We start from the raw sequence: 26,431 nt of genomic DNA on the forward strand, positions 1-26,431 counted from the left end.
GAAGTTGTCCCTCCGTATACGGATGGGCTCTGAGGTATTAGCACCCTCAGATGTACGCACTGATAAGGTGGTATGCCACCCTTCCATAACTATCGCCAAAAATTTTATTAGTTTCGGATCAATGCGATACAGATGTAGGACATCGATTAGCCAGGTATGCGGGACGCTATCGAAAGCCTTGGCATAATAGATATAGCAACTAAAGAGGTTTCTTTGGCCTCTAGTTTCTTGTCCTACAACTACCGGGTCGATAATGAGTTGCTCTTTGCAACCCCTTGACCCAACTTGGCAGCCCTTCTGCTCATCGGACAGAATGTTGTTGGTCTCGAGGTGCGCATTAAGCCTTCCACTAATTATGGACGTTATGAATTGTAAGAGGGTTTGTAAGCAATTAATCGGTCTTGTGTCTGCAGGGTCCTGTACCGTGTCCTTCTTAAGGATAAGGTAGGTAATTCCTGCAATGGGGAAGGGTGGAAATTCCTCCGACCGATTCATGACCTGATTTATGCTGTGTGCCAACCGACTGTGTAAGCTGGTAAATTTCTTATAACAGAAATTCTGCACCCTATCCACCCCGCACCCTATCGAACTTCCTCTTCGGTAACATCCGTAAAATTCATGCCAGGGGTATTGGCATGGCGGGTGCCTTCGGCGCTGATCCACTCAGTAGCTCAGCATGCTGGGCAGGTAACCCCCAAAGGCCACCTCAGTATTCTTTCGCTACCATTACCGAAAACTGTACTGTCTGGACGGTCTGTCAGGATTCGTTGAGAGATCCGAAAAAGGTAGTGTGTCCAGAATTTCAACTACGGGTGTCTCACTGGGAATGGCAAATTATTATTATTATTAACTTCGTAAAGTAAATTTTTTGCATTTTACTACGCAACTACAACTGTTCCATCCCATATGTAGTTAAATTAACAAAAACTGCCATATCCATTAACCAGCTCATTCATTCTCGAAATAGGATAAACTAACACGGAGCTAGGTCTGGCGAATAGGGAGAGTGGAGAACGACAAACCACTTCTGAGAAGCCAAATAACGATTCACTCATAACGTCGTGATCGCCAAGGTTCCAATCGTCTCCTGCCCATATTCTCTTGCAAACATCTTAAAACTTCTGAATAAAAGTACTGGTTAATAGCTTGGCCACTTGTTTTGCTAGGGTTAGGGAGTCTTCTACTGGCTTAATAATTGTTTGATTTCTAGGTCATACCCGTAACACCAACTTTCATTTATTTTTCCAAATCCTAGCTCAAAGTTAATCGATTGTTTTTTTTTTTATCTCGGGAGAGGAAACATAGAAAAAATTTAATAGCAACACGTCTCATTTGAAAGGACGATCCTGGTTGATTTTGTTCGCATTTTGTTCAACGTTTTCATCGTATCCTCTTTGGAAACCTGTTGTGGCATTTGATAAATTTTCATTACTGATTTTTCAAGTAGACAACATTTCAAACATAATCTTTGTTCTTGGAAATTTGCCATTAAGACGCGGTCAATTATGCCGAAAAGCCAGAAAGTATAACTTAATTGCTGATTTACGCGAAAGAGTCATGAGAAATTGGTTCTGTAATTAATGGTACCGAATGTACTCCAATTCAAAATATAAATTTTCGTCTTCTTTTTTAAAAAAAACCAGATCAATGAATAATTTGAGGAAAAGGAGAAAAACCCAACAATTAGTCAATTTCCCTACAATATCCTAACTACATCCCCTATTGTACCTACATTCTACATAAGTAGCAGAGGAGCTTTTCTCTATATCGCGTTATACTGAGCATGTCTGATATCTACATCAGAAACTTTGTCATGTACTATGTACTATGTTCTTAAGACGATACAAAAAATAAAGAGACCAATAAAGTAGACCCTAGAGACAAAACTGTGAATATTTCGAGTCATCCTGGCAAAGACGTAACAAAGATTCCAGTGCATAGAACTGCAAATACCTGCCGTGAAACCGCGCGAATTTGTTTGAGGGCATTCTAAATTTTTCATTTAGATCAAGCCAAAAGAAAAAACGTCCACGCTCTGTCCACCCACGTATGAAATTTTTGATATATGCTCTTCTACGTCCCGTGACTACCCATTCCCTTTGGGTACAAAGGATAGACACGAGAAATTAGCACCATAGAACCAAAAAAATTAAATTCTCAAACTCGGACTACACAAACAGTACGAGAAAAAAGCCCCGTTCAATAGTAATTCTATTTTATACTTCCTCTAATACTGGATATTTGATATCATTATCTTATCTTTCATTGAATGTCTTCTGAAACATAGTTCACTCCTATCAGATACTTATTCTTTACCATCACACTTGAATTGATTATCAACAAATTTATAACCGCTACACATAAAATTAACTGGGAACTTATTTAGCTGTTGAGCTTCCCCAAACCTTTAAAATAATTTTGCATAAAATGGGCAGTAGAGATACTGAAAAGATAGCACGGGAGCTTTTCCGGCATACTGTAGATTGAGAATGTTCACGCATTCCGAATGACTTCAGGGCTCGACTTCTCAACTCAATCAAAGGCCAACCCTAATTCAAAGGTTTCGCCGGGACGATACCTTCTTGGCATAGCCAACACTAATCCAAAGCTTTCATCTGGAGGATACCCTCGTGGCAAAATTTGTCACTCACTTTACACATTCAATTCCTTGGTCAAATCTCAAAACTAATGATCAGCACCCTCAATCCTAGAAGCATTCAAAATTAATAGTTAGAGAAAGGAGAATGTTTCAATCGTCGCATTTAAAAATTTGTTCAAACATGAAAAGCACATAGATCCCCGCGAGGCATGGTTTGGAAATTAAACAGCCAGTTGAAAGATATTTTTGTTTTTTATTTTGAAAGAACGATAGATACCTACGCACTTCAAGAAAAGGAAAGAAGGAAAGTACCGTATTGTTCTAAATTTGTAAAAGAACAAAAACAATTGCTACCTACATACTTCAAAAAAGGAAAAGAAGTAGCGTATGATTCTGAATTTGTAAATAATGTCCAATTTATATTTACACTTCAATAATGACATATTGTATATAGAATGATTTAATACTTTCACACGTGACCTTGTACTTATCAATACATGGTTCATCAAACCATTGTCTCATCTTCCTAAATTTTATAGTGGGAACAGTAAAACGCCGACATTTTACCACCGTCATTGATTGCAAAGCCGTTCCCTATGAGACCGTCGCACCTCAACATCGGACGTTAATTGTCGTCCTGCGAATTAAGCCACCAATAAAACAGCGTGAGGAACGCACTGGCCCGCGACGCAATAAATAGTGGCGATTTGATAAGAAGAAAAAAGAAACGATCTCATTCACACGATGACCGACCATTACGAATGTGGAAGAATCGTGGAACCAAATGAAAGACACGATCCACAAAGCGGCCTCTGCAACCCCCGGGGTCCCAAGCTGGGTAAGCGGTACATCAACCGAGATACTTGGCTTTGAAATGATGATGTTGAAATGAAGGTCCGTGAAAAGAAACGCCTCTACCACAAATTTCTCGACAATAAAACGCTTGCTAATTGGCAAATTGATAAGGATGCCAACCGGGAAGCAAAGAAAGCAGTCACTCACTTACAAAAATATACTGGACACTTGGGATGGCGGGAGAGATCTGTATCAACTTGCTAAAAGCCGTAACGAACGTACACAGGATATCGAACACTTCTGTTGCGTTAATGACAAGAACGGTACTTTGCTTACCAACGGTCGAGTCGCAACGGATAGATGGCGAGAATACTTCGAGCAGATTTCAATTGAAGAATTTGCTCATTTCTTGTGGTGCTCAGAGGTGGCGGTGAGGAAGATGAGGCGGCAACCCTATCGGCCAAACCAAAACCAAGTGGCCGAGGAGAACCTCCATAGTGGTGGCACCGGGAGACGCTATAATCACTTTGGTTTGCCGGCCGAGATTCAGTAGGCGAATGCTCCAAAGGCCTAATTAGGGCGATCAGACCCGAGTCTGCACGGGGACTCATCTGCAGTGGTAAATTGGTCACGAAATCTTACCAGGGGTATACTGGTACCATGGGAACCGGGAAAGCCTCTGGACTCACATACTTCGGGTGAACTCCTGTTGTATGTGAGGACAGCTCGGTTATTTGCGGTTGGCCCCCCTAGTGGGAGTTTCATGGTGGTTGTGGTTATGCTCAAGCGAGAAGAGACCTTCGGGCCTCGACGTGGTGTTGCGTATTAACACGGGTGCCGTACTCCATAGTTCGGTAGAGATTTAGGTAATTCTTGCATCCACCAGTATGAATACTAAGCCATGCACTTGGTATAGACTGGTACAGTTGTTGCTTGTCTCAGCGGGGCTCTGATTGTGGTCACAAAATCAATCCGTGTCTTAAGAGGACCGTAGGATTAAGTCTCACGACAGGTGCCTACGTAAAACACCATGGGCTTCACTGTCAGAGCAACTGAAATGGGGGAGACAATCGAACAAATGAAATCGGGGAAAGCCACAGGACCTGACAACATTACATCTGAGCTCTGGAAAGCGAAGAACTGGGATCCAGCACTGTGGCTCAGTGAATTCTTTAATAGGGTTATCCAGGAAGGAAGAACATCATCTGACTGGCAAGAAAGTGCCACTGTTCCAATATGGAAAAGAAAGGTAGTCCAGCAGAATGTTCAAATTCCCGTTTTGTTCTTGTTATGGACACCATCACACGAGATATTCAACGTCCAGCGCCCTACACACTGGTTTATGCAGATGATGTTTTCCTAGCATCTGATAGCAAAAATGATCTCGAGCAACTTGTCCAAAAATGGAATGATCGCCTCATGCAACACGGTCTCAGATTGAATCTAAACAAAACTGAATTTTTGACCACCGATCCCCATGAAACAGGCACAATCACTGTCAGCGGCAGTGATCTGCCCAGAACTGAGCAATTTAAATACCTCGGGTTCTAAACTCGTTTAATTTTATTTACACCTTCGTAACTAACCACCTAACTTTAGCAATGTTTGTCACCCGCTATTCTCCATGCAACTATCTACCTACTACCTGTTGACAAACGATAATAATCTAACTTTCCTTAGCAATCATACTAATGATCAGTTAAGGAATATTGAAGCTTGTCCCGCTAACCCCATAAAAATATGTATGATGGGAAAATTGAATAGAAAAGACCCTGGATCTGAAGCCCGGCCCCTTATGTAGATCGTTAACATCTAAAGTGCTATTATATAGATATGATTATAGATAAAATGCCTTCTTAGAATGGCATATAGGGTATCAACACAATTTGGAAGCATACTCTACCAATATGCTTTCAGATATTTCATAGAACCCATAACTCTGCTAATAATGTAAGCTGTCAGTGAAATCTTCCAAAAGCAATCGATTGCTGTAGAATGATATAAACAGACTAAAACGAATGATGTCCATATTAGGATTATAGACTCAATATATCTGTTCCTTCAAAACGCTCCAATTCCCCTACCCACAGTTCCATAACGAGGTCTATATTCTAGCTGAAGTAAAAAATGTCCCATTCATAATAATAATGAAAGAACTGAATACACTGCACACTCCATAAACAAGATTAATCTATCATATTAGCATGCAAAGCATTCAGAGACTGATTCCCGTCTTGAACTTTTTCCACTGTACAACTGCACAGTTCTAGTTTAACAGCAACGCCAACAAAACAACTCGACTTCGAATCTTTTTGCACGCCAAAAATTCGAATACTGCAGTGCAGTCACATAATCACAAATCCTGACCTATAATCCATTCCAGTATTTCCATGGATTTCCCCAGTGACGTTGTACAAATGATTGAGGGAAACTGCTTTAGACAGTTTCATTGGTATCCGCCCTTATGTGTTTGTATATCTACGACAAACATGAAAAATTATCGGTTGGTTAAATCTTATCAATTGATATCTTTGTTGCTGGAACTGTGCATACTTATGAACTTGAAAATAATTGTTCAGAACTTAGCATGTTTTTGTGGTTGAGATTTATGTACTTATGTTTATCGACAGCAGTAAACATGTTGAATAAAGGCAACTTACGGTGGCATTTTCTATGCTGTGTAAACAATCGTCTCCCACAGGAAAGGGAGCATTTTTAACGATATTCGAGACTTCCTGTGATTATAAAGTTTTCACAAGCAAATACCAAAGCATCGAATTCACTTTATATGTATTCCACCATATACTTGTATTCTTACTTTATCTGCCTTTCATCCGTCGCTCAATATAACGATGCAATAGAAGGTATTGGAAATACATACTTCTGGAAACTATTTAGTAAGAAGTTTTAAAAGTTTTTGATGAGAAATAGTTAGGGCAGTTCAATATCATATTTGATTCATGAGTATCTTCTTGTTGAAGGAAAAGATTCTTATTCATCCGGGAAGAATATTAGATAATAATGTTCTATCCTGAATTTTCGGGTATTGTTATATAAATCAATTGCCATTCCAAAAAGCGGACGAAGTGATTGATGGAACTAAATATGTAATGAAAATAAAGACAAAATCACAAATAAAAAATCCTAGATCCTAACAAGAAAAGGATGCATTTATATTTTGTAATTAGAAAAAAAATAATGGGGGCCAAAAACAACTATAAATAGAATAGAATTCTGGCCCAGTGAATCAAACTCTTCAACACTTCATCCAAGTAAATGTAATCGCACCCTCTCATCTCCCTAAACATTTTACAGTTTCAGAGTCCATTTCAAAAATTCTATGCAAACCAAAGTGAACGGAAATGAAAAATATTCGCTCGAAAAAAATGACAACATTAACATTAGAGAAAGACATGAAATTGACAGCCGTTGAATTACGAAATATGAAGGAAAAGAGAAAGAACAAGAAACACCTCTAAATTTTGAAAATCTGCTTGCATTTATTGCAGTTAACTGATATTGAAACTGATTTAAAGCAACATTAATGTTTCTTCGAAGTCCATTTCCCATTTTGAATTACTTTAAACCTTGGACGATTATGTATTAAAAACAATTTTGCTATTGATAACTCAATTTAACTTTATTTCGCGAATATCTCCATCAATATTATGCTTAGAATTTGAATAGTTTTATAGCATCCTTTGCAGCCTCAAAAAACGACGTCAACAAAACTGAAAATCAATATCAAACTTATGAGACAAGAGTGTGCTATTTGATCGGTTATAAGTCAATATTTATTTTCTTACTTTTGCACACCAAAAAAATCTGTGATTTTTCTATTTACCGCAACTGAAAGTGCAAACCACCAGCTGCAAGCAGTTGCAGGCTGATCTTTTAACTAGTTTTTCGTGAAAAGCGCTCCCAAGCATGGGATACGACATCGTTCCAGCTTCTCAACGAAACCTTTAGCATGAATATATGCTCTGGAGATATTTGATCTTTTCTTGCATAAATCGGCTTATATTTCAAGAACTTTATGCAAATGCTGGCCTTCAAGTTATCTACTCCTCTGGGCTAATAGCATAAACAGAAGACTTGATGTAGCCTCAAAGGAAGCCGATTAAAGTCTTTAAACAGTACGAATAAGGCAGCTAAATGATAGCGTCATTTGTAGCAGTAAGACTGCATTCGGACTTGGGTATCTGCGATTACTCATTTCACTAAATACGACAATTTTCCTTATTTATGAAAACATCTAGCCAAAAATTAATCTGAATAAAATTTGGGATCTGTCTTTGATTAAGCTGATGATCATGAGATTTGTAGCTGAATTGAGATTGTCCTTTCGCAGAATACACCATGATGAGGTTTGAAAGATTCACAATTGTTGATAACAGCGAGGGATCGATTAATTGCGCTTTTGACCTACCGCCTCACGTACAGATGCAACATTCTCTTTAAGATAGCACTACTAAATTATTAAGTCGTCCTGGTTTTGGATTTATTAGGACATTCATAACGGAATTGATGAAGTTAACGTGATCGTAATCGTCTGGCATTTTCGATAAAAAATTCGAATATCTAAACTTTCTATGATGAAATGGTAGAAAGTAGGTCTTTCGGGCTGAAAATACGGCAGTTTTTCTTGTTTACAAAATAACACGTTAAATTGCATTCATCTCTAAAGAACAAATAAAATAATGGTTAAGAAAGAAATGGTGTTTCCCGCAGTCCCTATACTGCTTGCACTTGGCTTTTAAAAGCCATCGCTGTGCAGACCTCCAGGCTAGTGTCGTGTTTAGCAGATGAAATCTGCGGATCAATTTTCGACTTTTGACGGAAAGTAACCGATGTTATTATTTATCTGTTAATATTAAAAACTTATTTTTGCAAACTTGCTTATAAAAGCATTCCGTTTGGAAGTAAATATTCATTATTTACCAAAGCGGCCATAAGACTTTTTTTTCATGTACTCATTTTGACAACAGTATATTCAGGAGTATTCGTCAGATTTCGCCTAATTCTACCAACTTTTGTTCGCAACTCAAAATCAATGACTTTTTCGAAGAAATTTCCAATTTCTTTTTCAAAGCACCTTAATAACTTCTAAACTTCTATTGGTGACTATGGTTGCACCATCTTTTCATCGACTTTAAGGCCGCCTATGATAGCATGGCCCGGGTAAAACTGGACACGGCCATGAGAGAATTCGGTAATTGATAAGGCTGACCCTGATCGATATGCGAGGCCAGATAAAAGCAGCAGATCACTCTTGAGATCATCCGACATGAACAACGGTCCAAGACAAGGGGATGCCCTATCATGCGTCCTCTTTAACCTGGCCCTGAAAAGTTATCGGTGATGCTGAGGTAAATGCGAGGGGCACTATCCTCTTGAAATCCACCCAACTACTGGCCTATGCTGACGATATCGACATCACGGAAAGAACGACCCGAGACATACAAACCGCCCTCATCCAAATCGAGCAGGCGGCACGAGATCTTGGGCTGCACATCAGTCAAGGCAAGGCGAAATATATAGTAGCAACGTCAGTACCAAAAACTAACCAATTAATAACATCAAATTGCACTGATCAAACGAGAATTATAAAGATAAGAGACTACAACTTTGAGACCGTTGATAACTCCGGGCCGAAAACCACAGACGGTAACAGCTTCGATGAGGAAATCCGCGCACGGTTGTTGTCAGCCAACAGAGCCAATTTCAGCTTACAAAAACTGTTCCGTTCGAAACGTCTCACCATAAGGTCAAAACTCTTACTGTACAAGACAATGACCTTGCCAGTCCTCATGTATTCCTCGTTCAAGAGAAGAATCCTCCGAAGAATTGTTGGCCCCCTATATGACGATGGACGATTCCATAGTCTACATAACGATGAAATCTATAAGCATTAGGCTGCGGTGGGCGGGTCACCTAATCCGTGTAGCTGAGGATAATGCAGCCCGGAAAGTCTGTAAGGGCAAGATCTATGGTAAAAAAAAAGAAGGCCAAGCAGACCCTGCCTGAGGTGAAGCGGAGAGTCTATAAGGGCAATATCTATGGTAGAAAAGAAAACGAAACAGACCCCGCCTGAGGTGGAGCGATGGCGTACGCCAGGACGTCAGCCAGCTTTTGGGAATATCGAATTGGTGGACATCAGTGCAAAGCCAGGATGTCTGAAGTTTGTTATTAAGACAAGCCTAGACCGGATACCAGCTTGAGTCTTTACACTGTAGGCATATCCTAATAGGTATTTCGCTGATAATAAAACCTAATGAAAATTGTTTGCATTTTTCCTATTTTTAGCCCGGAGTGTCACTAGTTACCGAACGTATATGCGATGCTCTTACTTTATCAATTATTCGTAGGAAGCTTGAAAGCAGTTCATCTGAAAAGTGCCTTGACTAGTCATTCATAGTGTTTCTGAACGGTAATTATTAAATATTCAATAGTTATCGATTATTCGCCAACTATCTGTTCAGCATAGTGTGGAGTCTAGTAGAATATCTAACGAGTGACCCAACCAAATAGCAAAAAGCTTTGAATTGTTGTTGTCGAAATTATTTATCGACGTTGAAAGTATTTATGACTTTCAAAAATCGATTACAAAGCAATTTGCAATTCTCTTTGAAGTGGCATGGAAGCCCGGTACACTACATTGCCATTAACCTGGCCCTTCTAAATCATTACACATTCGGTGAATAAATACCCGTCCAAGAAGAATAATTGATATTTGGGAACAACTTTAGAATATTGGTCATTTATGTAATTTCAGAGCAAACATTTTATAAGCGGGTATATGAACTGAAAACAAAAAACCAATTGAAAATATCAAGAGCAATTTCCACTTATATTTCAAAGATGAAAAAATGTTTAGAAAGTAGAAACCACCACCAGTAAGTATACATAGTTTCGAACTCAACTTCAATCCATTAAATCTAAATGAACAGCTTTCAACTCCAGTTGAAAAATTTGAAGGTCCGGAGGTCTCAAGTTTGGGAAATTTTGTAGGACTACAGAGTCTCTTCATTCTTATTGTTATTTCTTTATTTAAAGTTCAATCGAAAACGAAGTAATCCTTCAGCTTTAATACCATTGCACTTAACCACTTGCAGAAGAACGTGATCGAAAAGCCGACGCTTAATCCCCACAAAGATCTCAAGCCACAAAATTTTGTGCAAACGATTCAGTCGATTGATTGAAATTGATGAAAAAACATACGCTAGATTGCGAAAAGTTGAGGAAAAGTCCGCTTATACCGAAAAATGTTTTTAATTCAGTTAGAACACCATTTCCTAGAGCACGACAATCGTAAGGCTTCAGTGAGTACCGGCCATGCAGACATAATCCTACGGCCCTCTTTGTAAAAGGACTGGGGACCCCAATCAGAGGCCCGCCGTGACACTGGTTTATACTGTGTGCAGTCTCAGATAGACCTCGCATCTACTGGTGTGAATACTAACACCACAAGGGACCCAACCGCAAATAATCGATCCGAGAATTCATCTTTTAGGAGTTCTCCCAAAGCAGCCATTTTCCTTCCAGATAACCTTCGAAAATGCCCCGTAGCAAGACGCAGAAGATGAATTTGGTCGCCCTCCTTGGGTACATAGGATGACACGTAGTTCGTTCCCTCAATACTTGCGTATATTATTATTTAGTGACACTAAGCCTGAACTTACGAGAAAAAGATGTCAAAAGAAAGTGCCAACAATATTTTGTATGAATATTTAAGTATAGAGAAGCGTTTGGCGGTACAGACATTTGCTTTGCTCAATGTTCCCCTAAATTCAACAGGATTAATGGTCAAATGCAAGGAAAACAAACTAAAATATCCAAAGATACAGATATAGGTTGGAAAGACTTGATCTAGTATTTTTTGGAACGAACATAAAACTATATTAAGTAGTCAACCTTCGAAAAGGAAAATCGACCACTTTCCACTATGTCGAATTATTGGATGCTTTGAACTATGACACTGAACTGACACCTATTCGCTTATTTTAAAATTTAGTAACTCTCCCTCTTAAAGGAACCTAGGTCGACAAAAAACCGAGTTCGACCGAAATTTATTTTAACCAAAATTCAAACGTATCACGTAATATTTACTATTGGAGTATGAAGTGGAATTTTGTGAGGGGATAAAAATATAATAGCTTTCTCTATATGCCCATCTAAAAACATGTCCGCCTACCTGTTTTTAAGGTTTTGTGCAAACACAAAACCTTATCAAAATCGATTTACTGTCTGTCTGTCTGCCCGTCACACGCATTTTTCTCGGAGACAGTTGCAGCGATTGACACCAAATTTGGTAGAAAGGTGGGAACTGTGAACGCTGACGCATATAGTGAGTTACATCCTTTTACGTTGAATTTAAGGGGGGGTCCCACATATGAAAAAGGGATTATTCATCAAATATAGTAACGTGGGGTATCAAATTAGGTCTCGGTTAGTACTTTTCGAAGCCGTCTTAGTTTTGACATTTGTTGGAAAGGTGGGGAGTGCGGGGGGTTCGAAGTGATCATTTTTTCAACGAACCCATTCTCAGAAACTACCCAACCGAAAAATCTGAAAAAAATCAGGGGGCTGCCCCTGTATGGTGCCTAGGCTCCGAAAGACCCTCTATACCGTTACCTGTTCAAATAAAGTTAATAATAGTATATTACTATAATTTTTGGTAATTGACAGGAAAACCCTCTTAAATTCACCGTAAATTTTGTAATGTAGGCTACGGTATAGAGCATGATCCTGCCAAATTTGCTGAAAATCGCACTATTACTAACAAAGTTATACTAGGCCCAACTGTCGCTTCTCTGCAAATTCAAGACTATGAATGTCAATATCACTTGAAAGTGGATATTTTCACATAATATATGCATATATTACCTGCTACATACTAATGGGACAAATGCACACTCAGATCTCTTTATAAAAGAAACACACAAAACCTTTCATACCTGAAGCGTCTAGCTTCCGGTTTCCCGACTTGTTTTTTTATTTGCTTAACTAAGAGGATGTGGCCTACCTATAGAAGTTTTCTATAAAAAGTATCAAATATATAAAAGCAACTATAGGTTAACTATATATAAATAAATAAATCACTCGTTATTTTATTTGCATAAAATATTCTCAAAAATGTATAAACTATTCACAAAAACCAACTAAAGATGAACTACTTCCTTAATTGATTAAAGTGACTATTTTAGATCATATTTTCTACTTGAAGGAAATATTAAGTAACAATGACATTTATGGTCGCTAGGCTTTTAAGAACTGAAGGATGACATTAAGACATTAATTAATGAATATAATGGTATGTTTCTACTTAAACGGGTCTGATTAAGAGAATTAGTTTCCCGGCAACTAATATTCTTCAATCTTTGCCCTTTTGAGAAGAATTTTCACGTAAAGAGCATAGTGCTTGTAATATAAATATTTAATTTCTAATAAGACCGATTATATCCTACTAAAGTTTTCATACCAGAAAAGAAATAACCATTGCTTTATCGGGAGCAGCCAAAATGTGTTCTTGTCAGAGATACCTATTAGCAATTCACGTGACACTTCTGAAAGTTTTTAATTTTTTGACGAGATACTATGGTTGTTATAAGCAGAATGACATTGTTTGTTAAACACAAATCACAGGGCCTACGAAATCGTATTTTACTTATGAGGAAGCAGATGTGGAATTTAGAAAAACACTAGATTCACTTTGGTTCTATGAAATTATTATTTCAATACACATTGCAATAGAATAATAAAGATACAGATTATCTCATTTAACCAGAAAAACGACTAATTTTAATCAAACATGTGAACTGATAAGATACTGCTACTAATCGTATGAGTGATCATAAAAACAATGAGAGCCGGAAGTTGGTAGCTTCAGGTATGATAGATATACATTTAACTGTATATCAAGTTCTATAATTTTTTTTTTTGCTTGTTATCTCGCCTATTCTAGCGTATTACTATAATATATAGTAATTGAGAGTGAAAAGTACATTTTTGTCCTACTCTAACTTTGAAAATAATGGTGGAATTTGCACCTAGCTTTCTAGTTTTGTCTAAAAGAGGCTTTGCATAAAAAAATAGACTTTTAAATACAATTTGAATTTAGTTATGAACTAATTTATAAAATAGAGAAAAATACTATCATCAACTTTATTTTAGAAGCCAATGTATTTTGTATCGAAATTTCACGTAAGAGCAAGTATAGCAATATTTGTTGACCCCATTTTAACCTCCATATCAAGTACTTTCAAAAATAAGATTAACTTTGACATGTTGCTCAATACCTTTCAGTGAATATATTGAATTGAATTGATTAATTTTAATCAGTTTACACTATCTTTCGTTTGGTATTCTTCCTTGCTATAAAGGAGTTTCATATGATACACAGATTCAGCTTCAGCTATTACTTCACAATTCATATGTTAGTAAATTTCTTTGATGTTAACCACCTAAAATCGAAACAGGATTGTCGACATTTCTCTGCAATTTTCGCTAGCAACTTAAAGTAGCTACATAAATAACATGTGCAACCAACACAAAACTGCAATTTGCCTCAGTGAATATTCAGCTTAACAGAGTCCTAACATCCTAACAAACCTCGTGAACCTAGAAACTATATTTAAATTGAAAATATGGAGCGTATCAACTACGCACACATATGACACCTATTTTCAACGCCATACTCAACATTATTCGTGAGAAGGCTTAGCTTCTTCTCAAATATCCTTCAAAGGAGCTCATTCTATAGCCTAAAAATGGATTCGTCTTCCGTAAAGATATAATGCACTGTCATTTTGTCATAGGCACCACATGGTTTTTTAGCAACAAAACTCTATTGTATATTGATTGACTCCGCTTGGTTAAATTGCTCTATCAGGATCCCAAGAGTAAAATTCGACGTGTGACATTTCGAAACCGCTCCGTGTCTCTGTCGATGTTCATCTAGGAAGTGCCCTCTCACCACTCCTGTTTATTACAATGGCCAGTGTCCTACACACTGCTCCATGCAGACGATGTTTCGTCTCATAACAAAGCTGATCTCGAACAATTTGTCCAAAAGTAAAATGATCACCTAATACAGAACGCTCTCAGACTGAATCTGAATAAAATAGAATTTTCGACGGCTGACCGCAATGAAACACACTGGCAGCAACATGCCAAGAACTGAATGACTTGAATATATCCAATCAATGCTATTAATCAAGGAAAGCTCCAAATCCAAGATATGCCGACCCTTTTGAAAGAGACAAAAGCAGAAGAAGAAAAAGAAGTAGGTTTATTATCTTGCTTGCACAGCAGCCATAGCCTTAGAAGTTTATGGTATCAAAACGGCGCAGTGCAGCACTAATTGGTCTTCTCAAAGCGGCCACTGATATCTACATACATACATATCTATTGGTTTTCACTTCCATTTTTTCACCTCATCGACTATTCGATAACTGAGTGAAAAGAGCACTGGTATCAAAACCGAACCAATATGTCATTGCTTCTTGGATGTTTTTAGAGACTGAAGAAAGCATGTTTGTAAATATAGCAAATTCTGTTCACACCATCAATCCATCTACGTGGTATCAGTGCATGCTGGTCATTATTCACTTATCACTGATTGTCACTATATTTCACTATTATTACCTCCCCAGTCATTGATATAAGAGCGAAAAGCCTAGTACGATTTAATTGTGATAAGTGTTAAATAATAGATTCTCGCTACAGTTATTACACATAATTGATATCGCTGATAAAACCATAGTAATGGCATGCTGGCATTTGTGATTGAGTTCTTTGACAATGATAGGAAAATATATATTTCCCCTTTTGAAACTTGGGGAACCCCTTCGAAAGTGGAGAAAGCTGTAGAATTTTCAAACACAAATATTTACTTTTTTTAACTGCAGAAGATTATAAATGCCTTACAACAGAATGTTGTAAGGAAATGATTTGTACCTTTGTTATGCGCAGACTACCCATGCTTAGAGACAAGGAAGAAACGATTATCCGAATTAACAAAAAAGAATAAAATGCCTCAGCCAAATAAAAAGAGGCTAAAAAACCTACAATTTCACAAGAACCATGCGAACTTTAGTTCAAACTACAACGTAAAAAGAGAAATTAGTTGTCCCCCACAATTAATAACTAACTTAAAAGTATTCAGCAGGAACTATGGTACATAATATCGCATAAATTAATAGAACCCATAGCCTAGCAGTTACAACAGTTCGGACCGAAGCCGTGCCGAAGCGTCAATCGAGCATAAATGGGAATTATCTCCAAAATTTCAAATAACTCATTTAGCACCATGAAATTGACCCAAACAGGCTAGGCCACAATGATTCTGAAAGCCAGAAGAATAATAATAATAATCGTTGGTGCAACAATCCATGTTGGATCAGGGCCTTGAAGTGTGTTAGAGCACTTCATTCAAGACCGTAACGATACACTACAGGATTAGAGTACCCTGTAGGAGGCAATGTGGTCAACATTGCGCTCGCCCGAGATTATTACCCTGATTTGACTCAGGTACTCATTCACAGCTGAGTCGACTGGTATCCGACGTCAAATCATGATACAAATTCCACTGCCACCAGTGAGATTTGAACCGCGACCTTCCGTACGACAGCCTTGCGTTCTAACCACTCAGCTATCCGGAGAAAGCCAGAAGAATATGAACTCGAAAATCACATATGCCGTGGCAAATCGACTTCAAGACCGCCTATGATAGCATAGCCAGGTAAAACTGTAAACGGCCATGAGAGAATTCAATATCCCGTCCGAGTTCAAAAGGCTGACTAAGCTAACCAATCTACGAAGCAAGATAAAACCAGCATCACTCTCAAGACTATTCAACATCAACAACGGTTTCAGACAAGGGGATGTCCTATCATGCATCCTTTTTAACCTGGCCTGGAAAAAGTGATCCACAATTCCACCCGACTATTGGCCTATGCTGACGGTATTGGCATTTTGGGCAGAACAACTCGGGATGTACAGTAACTATCAAAACCGATCACGCTTTTGTCGAGTGTAGAACTCTATCCGCATTGTACGTAATGGCATGGATGACATCTTTCAAAATGCATGGTATTGGGTTCTAACAGTATCGAACTAACACATTAATGGCGCATCATGGGATTCTTTCAATAATTTCATTTTTGCATTACTGATTTGTGTTGATAGCAGGTGCGATCGGTTTTGTGAGTAAAAACATAAAATATTTTGAAGAAGTTTGACTAACATTAATTTCTAACAATTAAAAGGAGATAATTAACAAGAACGGCTGTATAAAAAATAAAAAAAGTCAATCACAGTATAAACAAATAAGTTAAGTAATATTTCTTTAGGGATGAAATGGGAGCGAACAATCAAGCCAATAGATCACTAAAATCTGCGTAAAATTAAGGAATTTTCTGGAAATGTTGCATCTTTTCGACGAACCTCATCCCATGGGTTTAATAAGTAGAAGCCCCGAAAAATATGGATAATTTTCAAACCACAAATAAAGGAGGTCGACTAAAAACTGTTTCTGAAGGCAATGTACAAAAGATGTTGTGTAATCTGCCAAACCTAATGGTTAAGCATGTACTTTACATAAAGCGCTCTATTAATTCAGACTTAACTATGACCATATCAGTTGAAAAAAATTGCCAAACGCTACGAGATGTTTATTTACGAGGAAGAGCCAAAGCGGCCCTCGTTATTAACAAGTCGTATGAAACAACGTTTAGATTTCGCAAGAAAATATTCATAGTGAACTGACGAGGACTGAGATAAGGTGTTGTCGTCCGACGAATTCAAAATCAACTTTTTGAAAACAAACGGTCACGAGTTGGTGTGGTAAAGGTAAAGGGAAACTGCGGTCATGGCATGTGAAGCCAACCCTTAAATTTGATGGATGTTTCATAATGATGTGGGGATGTATGATGGCCAGAGTCATTGGACCACTTCACAGAATTTTGGAAAAGAGGGCTGAAACATGGAGAACCGAACTCCCGGAATATGCAGAAGAATTTTTTTGTGAGTGCGTCGGACATTATGTTCCAGCAAAACAAAGATTCTAAACACACTCCCGAATAAATAAAATGATGGTTTAAAAGTAATGATATTAGGTGTCTAGAGTCTCCCAACCTCAAACCCATAGAACACCTATGTACGAGGGGCCTTGAGTAGGTCGGTTACTGGAGAGATGAGAAGTAAGGAAGAGCCGTGGGCAACAGTATGTCCTGGACACATGCAAATGTGTGTAAAACGTGTACAGACATATTCTTTTATTCTAATTAAGGCTGCACTGGACGCAAAGTGGTTAAATAGATGTATTATAGATGTGAATTAGCTTCCAAATGGTTAAAGGGACAAAATCTGTCACACCAATTTTTGACAATTTTATTTTATTTTTTTGTCTATGAAATGAAATGCCGTGTAAGTTAGTTTATGCTTATGTTTAAAGAAGTAAATCAACAAAACTAATGTCCCAAAAAATGAAGTGTGATAGGTTTTGAGAGTAACTGTATAATCTACCTACATCCAACGGCTAAAAAAATCCTTCGAAGAATTTTTGGCCCTATATGAGAATGATCGTCCGTACATAAGGAGGAAATCTATGAGCGATACCCTGACCGTCTGGTTGTGGATAAAATCCGATTCAATAAGTTACGGTGGGCACCTAATCAGTACGTTTGAGGATGAACTAGCCCAAAAAGTCTATAACGGCAATATCTATGGTAGAAAACGAACACGGGGCAAACCCTCTCTGAGATGGAACGATGGTGTAGGTCAGGACGCCAGACAACGTAAGGATAACGAATTAGTGACTTCGACGCAAAACCCGGATGTCTGGGAGTTCCTTACTAAGGCAGGTCTAGATCGAATGCCGGTTGTTGCAGCATTGACGATGATGATGAATCACGGTAAAATACCATAAATCTAGACAAACTGAGTACAGAATATTCTAAATCGTTCAAACGAAACAAAGCCACTAAAGCAACATCTTTACAAAATAAAAAATCCGAAACAAATAATTTTGGGCAGAGCAGCGAAAGGATGTAGCCATATTAGTTCCTTGTATTCGTGTGTTTGAATGTTTAACATCTTTTAAGGTGGCTTAGGGGCGAGACCATAGAACAATAAAATTGTAATCAATAAAAGTGTGAATTCAATTTTTCTTATCCCAGGTTTTTATGGCTATAAAATAAATAAAAATATTCACTATAATATATTCTTACTAATTTTGCCCTACTTCTACGTACCAGGTCAAGAGGTATTAAAAAATTAACATACTCCCAACTGAGAACAAGCCCAAAACTGAATTAAAAAGGCAAAAATTTCATAGTTTTCCAATTAATGTGCAAATGTTTGCAACTTCAAAATTTATACCATCCCATCCTTCATTAAAAATTACGTCGTTAAAAGATATCACCCAACTACTTGTATAAAATTTCAATGCAATTACCATGATGCGGCTTTTGATTTGCAAAGGGAAAAGCGATTTTTAGATTGAGATCGCGTATAGGGCCACGTAAAATTCATTAAAAATGTTTAATCATTTCACACTTGAATATAGATGTCTTTGCATGTTTAGAAGTTTTAGTTTTTTTTATTTAAAAAAGCAATTTTCTGGTAATATGAAATGAACTTGAAACCCACCTTTCCAATTATACAAATTTAACAGACATTTTGCACACACTAACCCACAAAACTTTTTGCAACAAACATTTAACTTTCAAACAAAAACTAAAGTAACTTTCATTGTACTACTCGCAATTTTCATTTTCAGGAAACACCACAATTAGTGTACACAAAAATACTAATTCGAAAAAGTGAAGTGAAGAATTCGTAAATCCCTGAAGATTCTTAAGAGTATTATAGGTAAAATTATCTTTATCAAATAATATTTATCCCACTACAGATAAAATTGAAAGCACGAAAGAAGAATTACCAGTTACAAAAAAAAAATTATATGTAGCAGTGACAAAAAATTTCAACAGAAACCATCTTTAACATATAAGTGAGATTTGTCTTGAAAAGTAGAAAATACCAAAGCGATATCTATTTCCGAATAAATTAAATAATTTCCAATTAAACTTACCATACGATTCCCTGAGCACCTGAACCGATTGGCTTAAGATTCTGATATCTGGTTAGAATTGTAAATTTTGTGTCACCCACCTCAACGGTGTAAAGGGCGTGACGAGAGCTCATTATGAAGTTGCAGAGCACTTTTTTAATTTATTTTCGCATTTTATTGTCTATAAAAAGACCATAGTTAGAATACAAATTCGATGATGGAATTTTTCTTTATTTAAATTACCATAATGAGCACTCCATTTTTTGTGACCGATATTATATTAAATTCTGGAAAAAAGACAGAGAAAATAATTATAATCAGATGTCATATGCATTTGTATAAATAGTTTATTATACAATATTTGAGGTTTATAAGAAGTTTGGTGAAAGTGATTTACATACCGTAAACTAAGAGAAATGAACAGTTTTAGCTTTAATGAATGCCGTTTTTTTTTTCAAAATAATTAACATTTCGGGTTTATTCTAATATATTCCCTTGTTTATTATAATATATTTCCTTGACAGGTACCAGTCAACCAGTTCCCCATCCTATTGAGAAAGAACTTTCCAACTTAAAACAAACTGCTCGAAATACAAATGTTCCAATGCTTAAGCCAAATCCAGAAGTTACAGACTTTTCTTGAATTTTCGTAATCTTCCACACTTGATCTGAATAACGGTGCGATAAATATTATTTTAGGGCCTTCTACGCATAATAGATACATTTTCAACAAATTGTCTGAGAGTATTTTAAGGATCCTTATTATAATCGCTAGATTTTGTTGTCTAGACACGATAAATTACGGTGAATTTATTCATAAGCAAAAATCCAAATCATATGGTATAACAGAGGGAATTTGATAAATTCATAAAATGTGAGGATTTAAGATAATTGTTTTCGACGCATATAATCCCTGGATTTGACACAATGGAATGCCTTTTGCGTTTTTCGAATAATCCTCGAAATTAGCTTGCAATTATTTTGCTTCGGCTAGGCCTGGAAGCTAGGTAACGTCATGTACATTATTGCTCACGAGAAGTATTGGTCCTTTCATAATAAGATAAAAATATAGCGAATCAGAATAATTTACGAATAGCTGAATCTTTTTCTAGTGTTGATTGCACCAACGTTTTATAAAAAAATCAATAAGGGAATTAATCTGGCTGCGGAGGCCGCAAGCTTTGGATAAACAGATGAAGAGGATATGTTTAAAGCAAGCAATCCTCCAGAAAAATCAATCATTTACTAAGGAAGAATTATTAAATAGTAGCACAGAATTAGCGCAACAAACTTTGAACAAGGGAGGAAAAGAGTTATCCATCCAAAAATAAGTTCGAAATTTTTGGCCAGTATAGAGTGAAACTCTGGAAACTTTTAATTTTTGTCGTTGAGGCCTCTAATATGTCTCTTCATGCGTGTTAGGGGTATTTAAGTTTTTAATCCCTTCAATTATTATCCTTCAACCTTTCTTCGAAATCGTAATTGATCGTTGGTTCTTGCGTTCCGTGGAAAATATCGGAATCTCAAGATTGCAAGTAAAAACACTACACATACTGAACAAACTGGAAGAAACAGTTCTCTGGGGGACCCTCAAAGCCGGAGGTTTTGCTCCAATTAATCACGTTAATAATAGAGAGGAGTTCATTTGAAGGGAATTAGCATGTTACGGTAGCTTGTCACATCATCCACGAGAAATAAAATTTTATCAGAGGTTTTACAATCGAGAATTGGCCTCTATCGTGAATGAGAAGCCTATAGTTAACATTCCTCACAAGACCATCGAGAAATTTACGGGCATCTACCACCTTTCTCCTGCGCTATGATTCACTTCCCGTATGTAGTCACAATATCGAAGTAACAGTGCTCGCTTCTGCTCGAGATCATCAGAGTTTCAACTCCTTATGTCCAAATGGCATTCGAATGACTTCGCTAAAATGACAAGAATTGAAGCCAAGGCTGTACATATGTTTCTTGAAGAAACCTAAGGTTTATGGACTAGGTATAATAAATCAATGGTCAGTTAGGGTTTTATGGCTAAAAATCTCATTCTACTTTTTAAATGTTTTTCTCGAAACTGCATTTTGAAAATCGGCTGCCACCATAGTCCAAAATCTATCCAACTAAATTCTTTGAAATTTTCACGACTTATTCAGAACATATATCTACGGTCCGCAAACCAGGATAATTGCGATTTATTCGGTAGTTTTTTTTTTTATTCCTTGAAGAAGCCGTGAAAAAACGTCAAAATTCACAAAAGTAAGTTTAACGCAGTACCAAAAATCTAGCTTTTAATTTTTGTTGAGGATGCTGGGAGTCCACTCACTTGGTGACGGAGCGGACCACGTATTCGTTTTTCTTATTGTCCCGCTGCTGTGAGCTTATGACATGCTCAGTGTTAAGTTCTACAGTAATGAAACTCAATCAGTTTCATTTAAAATAAAAAAGCAGGAAAGCCGGTAGCCGGACGCTTCAGGCATGAAAGTTCTTCTTTATGTGAGGAACTTCGAGTGCATGCCATCTCCCCATGTGCATAGTTAAAAATGCTTTTTAAAGAGCCATTTACGCAAATAATCTGATGTAGGAAGTACTGTATTAATAATAATAGCAACTGGGAAGAAGTGCTGATACAGAGAGGGCTGGAGAAAAGTAGCTTCTTCATATATATGAATTTAGAATTTCACTAGTATGTTAATTATTCTTGTTATTTGTGACGTCATAATTTTTTTTGTATGACTTAAAATCATTTAGATAGACAGTAAACTGGTTTTAATAAGACTTTGTTTTACACAAAATCGTCTCATAAATAAGAAAAAAAATATCACTTAATGCATTCATTTTAGAAGTATCACGTTATTGAGTACCAACTAGAAGATATTTTCCATTATCTTGGTAGATCAGATAGCGACATACACTCAGGACGTTATCGGTCCATTCCAAATAAGCTTCACTCCGGGTGCGAATTGGGAATTTCAATGAAAAAAGGGTTAATGGCCCCCGGACCCAATTTCTCCCTATATAACGCCGCATTACATTATCAATACTCGAAAGAAGTTTTTCCATGATTCAGACCATATATGGTATTTCCAAAAACTTTCGTAACTGTGCAGTGTGTCGCATGTACTGTTAGCTAAATAGCTTGCCAATCTTTTTCAAGCTGTTTTTGTTAAAATTTATCTTGAAATGCATAGAAGAATTGGACGCGAATTCTTACGGCAATATCATTTGTAGAAAGACTGTAATAACTAACCGGTTCACAATGGGAACCAGAAATAACTGTCTGACTCACGTCCTAGATTTGAGAGCAGTATAAGTAGGGCAGCTAAATATTCCAGGAGGATATAGTAAATATATGATGTATGAAAGCGAATATAATCTTTTGATAAGGTTGTAAATTAGGTCTGTGGCTCTATCGTAATAAATCGGAAGCGGAAAGGAAGAACATTGTTCAAAACCGAAGTATTTCATTTAACGTCCAATATATATAATCCACACGATTTAATAAACATACCATGAACCGAGGAAACTATGCGTTGTGAATCTTATAAGCCAATTTGCAAAAATCACAAATAACATTTTTTTATACAGAATCAACAGATATATAAAAATTCCAGTTTGCTTTTTAGCTATTAAACTACGGATAGAGCGTAATAAAAAGATATTCTCAAAATATCAATACAAATACCACGAATTTAGTAACACAAACACGCAGGTCGCTCTTTTTATTTGTTAACCTGAGACGAAATTCATATAAGGGAGAATTTTGTCTTTTCTGCTACCAAGCTCCATATGTCTGTTCTTAACACCACACTCATATCATTTTATTACATTTAAATGCTAACAAAAAATTTCCATATGTAAAAATAGAAAATGAAATATGAGCAAAACGACCCTATCTGATAGTATAAAGTTGCTTCTTCCAAGAATTCTTCATCGAAGGAATGTTTTCTACGTCGACGGTTGATTTACCTATAATTATTGCTAATGTTTCACAAAATAACTCAAAAAATGTTTACAGCCAGCATCATATCCTCCCTTCGCATATGACTCCTGTTCATTTCTTTGGGGAGTATAGTACATTTCATTCGCAATGACCATTGAATTGGAGTTTAAGAATAACATTGTGGCAATAAACGCAAATTCGGGTCGCACTGTAACTTTCGGTTATTACAAGGCCCACTCATGATTTAAGAGACAGTTTCTACCAAAATCGTGACTGCGAGATCCCGGTCCTAGCTAGTTGGCCTAAATGGGCCTAATAAGAGAACTGCTTACATCGGCCTCGACAAGGACCATCATCTGATTGTCGCTTACATACCTTCGCGTGCGTGTCGCTACTGCGTCCACTCTCTGAGGAACAGAGCGTTGGCCCCCCAACTGTGTCTTGGGAAGTTTTAGTGGACGATGCCACAATGTCATTCGAGTACACTGATAACATTTGGTTGCTCCTTCACCGAATCATTTCTGTATTTGAAGGAGCCAAGAAAAATCAAACAAGATAACAAGATATAAATCGGAAACTCGGCGCTTTAGGTATGAAAGGTTTTGTTTGTTTCTCATGTTAGTATATTTGAATGCAGAACTGCCCACACCAAACTACTCACTTTAATGTGATATACTATTATACTAAATATCAGTATTTTGGGTTGAAATAAATTTACACAAAAAAGACAATTTTGAGCTACAGTAACTTTATCAGTAATAGCACAATCAAACTTAGGTGATATCATGCTTCATACTATAGTCTATATTACTACAAATATTGCACTATTATTAACTTAATTTGAGCATATACCAACATGGAGAGTATTTTAAGGCTTGCTCACCTTATAGAGGTAGCTTCATTTTTTTTCCGGTTTTTTCGATTCGATCTGTTAAATCATGAATTTCGACCGTCGGTACTCCCCACCTTTCCAACAAATGCCAAAACTAAGACGGACTACGAAAAACACTAACCGAGACCTTTCATTTGATACCCAACAAAACTATATTCGGTGAAAACAAATTGTAAGCCCGTATTTTGCCCCTGCGTAAACTCAATGTAGAAAAGTGCATGTGCGGGCACTCACAATTCCCTCTTTATCACCAAATTTCGTGTCGATCGGTATAGTTGTTTTCAAAAAAAAAGTGCGTGTGGCACACAGACAAACATTGAACCGATTTTAATAACATTTTGTTTTACAAACAAAAACTTAATAAAAACCAAGGCTCCCAGGTCTGACACGTCAACATAATCTTCCTATTTGAGTCACGCTACTAGTATTCGAAAGTTTCACACTTTCGTTAAATTGTGTCTGTGTCGTTTCATTTATCTCATTGGGGTAATCTGGCCTAATGCAATAAGAAATGAACAATTGCGTCAGCGTACGGACCAGGTAAGTACATGTTGATCAAAAAGCCGAAGGTGTAGTGAATATTTCACACATTGAGAAAAGGCGACAACTGGAAAGGGTAATAACTCGAATGGGCAACAACTGCTATGTCATGCAATGAAACCCAGTATCCCAAGAACGACGCTGAAAGGAACGCCTTGGAACTTCATGGCGCAGAAAGATTGATTGATAACATAGGGGTTTATGACGACTGCATATAGTTTCAATGAGACTCTGTTTCAGTTTTATTAATAATAATAATAATCGTTGGCGCAAGAATCCAATTGGATCAGGACCTTGAAGTGCGTTAGAGCACTTTATTCAAGGCCGTAACGGTACACAGGATTATAGTACCCTATAGGAGGCACTGTGCTTATCATTGCGCTCGCCCGTAATTACTACCCTGATTTGACTCAGGTATTCGCAGCTGGCTCGACTGGTATCCGACGTCAAATCACGATACAAATCCCGCTGCCACCAGTGAGATTTGAACCGCAATCTTCCGTACGACAGCCTTGTGCTCTAACCACTCAGCTATCCGAACACACAGTTTTATTATCACCCTTAATGCACTAGATTCTTATAGCAATATATATATAAGCGATTGGCTAATAATTGCATATCAATCAAAAAAATAAAGCGGCAATTATATTGGCACTATAGGGCTTTCATGAGAGAGAAATTAAACACTTGATAACGTAACAACGTATTCTTCCGGCCAACTTCCATCTCGGTTAACGAACTAAGTAACCAGAAGCATCCAGTTTAGCTAAACTGTGCTTAACCCAATCGTACTTGGTTGAATTAAAGGCATTTCTGACACCCAGTATATTGGTAATTTAGTTTATAACACAATAATAATTGTGTATATTGTAAAGAGTAACAGATATTCTAATTTGAATTCTTAAAAATAAGGCAGTGACTGAGGCACATGTGACTGAATGTTTTCAATATGGACACTATTTAGAAAAATTACTATGACTTAACTACTAAGTTCAATTGGCAAAACTAACTGACTGATACTTCAATGCCGTCCATTTAATGTCCACTTTGACTATATCTTAAATCGTACCTTCCCGCAAATAAGCAAGCTGTTTCCTGAAAGATTTTGCAATAACATTTGTCTTGTTATAGGCTCTCTTGTTCAATAGCTTATCTAGTTTACACACATGCTGTGTAGTCTGGTCCCCCTGCTGCACCCGTGGCTGTCGCACTCATGAAGTTGTACAACGCTAGTTCACCCGGACCCTCTTTTACAAAAAGAACCTTCCACGGGTTGACTATCTGTCACGACTCCACACCCTCAATCTCCCCTTCCTGCAGCAACGGCGTATCTTCCTTGATATGTGTATTCTTTTCAAACTCTGCAATTGCCTGATGGACTGCTCTGCTAACTCGGATATTACTTCCCGCACCGCCTCTCATAACACACGTAGTGCAGACATTTTTGAAGTACCCTTCGCGGAGCCCTATGCGTTACACGACTTACAGCTTGGGTCCTTTCCACTTTTTCCTTCTCTAGTTTTAAGCGTAAGGTAAGCCATTTACTTGCTCCTCCTTCTGAGGGCAATATGTAATAAGGAATTTTGTTTTATG

General features: G+C 37.3%; 1 protein-coding gene across 4 annotated transcripts in view; it reads right to left on the reverse strand.

Moving 5' to 3' along the window:
- The window catches only part of LOC119647241 (stress-activated protein kinase JNK), a 107,264-nt gene that overhangs the window by 36,588 nt on the left and 44,245 nt on the right, over positions 1-26,431 (reverse strand). For 3 of the 4 annotated variants that reach the window (XM_038048106.1, XM_038048104.1, XM_038048105.1), the window contains 2 exons: positions 19,710-19,753; positions 19,488-19,647 (listed from right to left, as the gene is read on the reverse strand). In XM_038048106.1, the coding sequence (XP_037904034.1) occupies positions 19,488-19,600 (113 nt within the window). In that variant the 5' untranslated portion in view covers positions 19,601-19,647; positions 19,710-19,753. Of the gene's footprint in view, positions 1-19,487; positions 19,648-19,709; positions 19,754-26,431 lie in introns of those variants that run through there. The other variant, XM_038048107.1, reaches the window with a different exon arrangement.

Source organism: Hermetia illucens, chromosome 1 (genome assembly GCF_905115235.1).
Source record: "Hermetia illucens chromosome 1, iHerIll2.2.curated.20191125, whole genome shotgun sequence".
Lineage (NCBI taxonomy): Eukaryota > Metazoa > Arthropoda > Insecta > Diptera > Stratiomyidae > Hermetia > Hermetia illucens.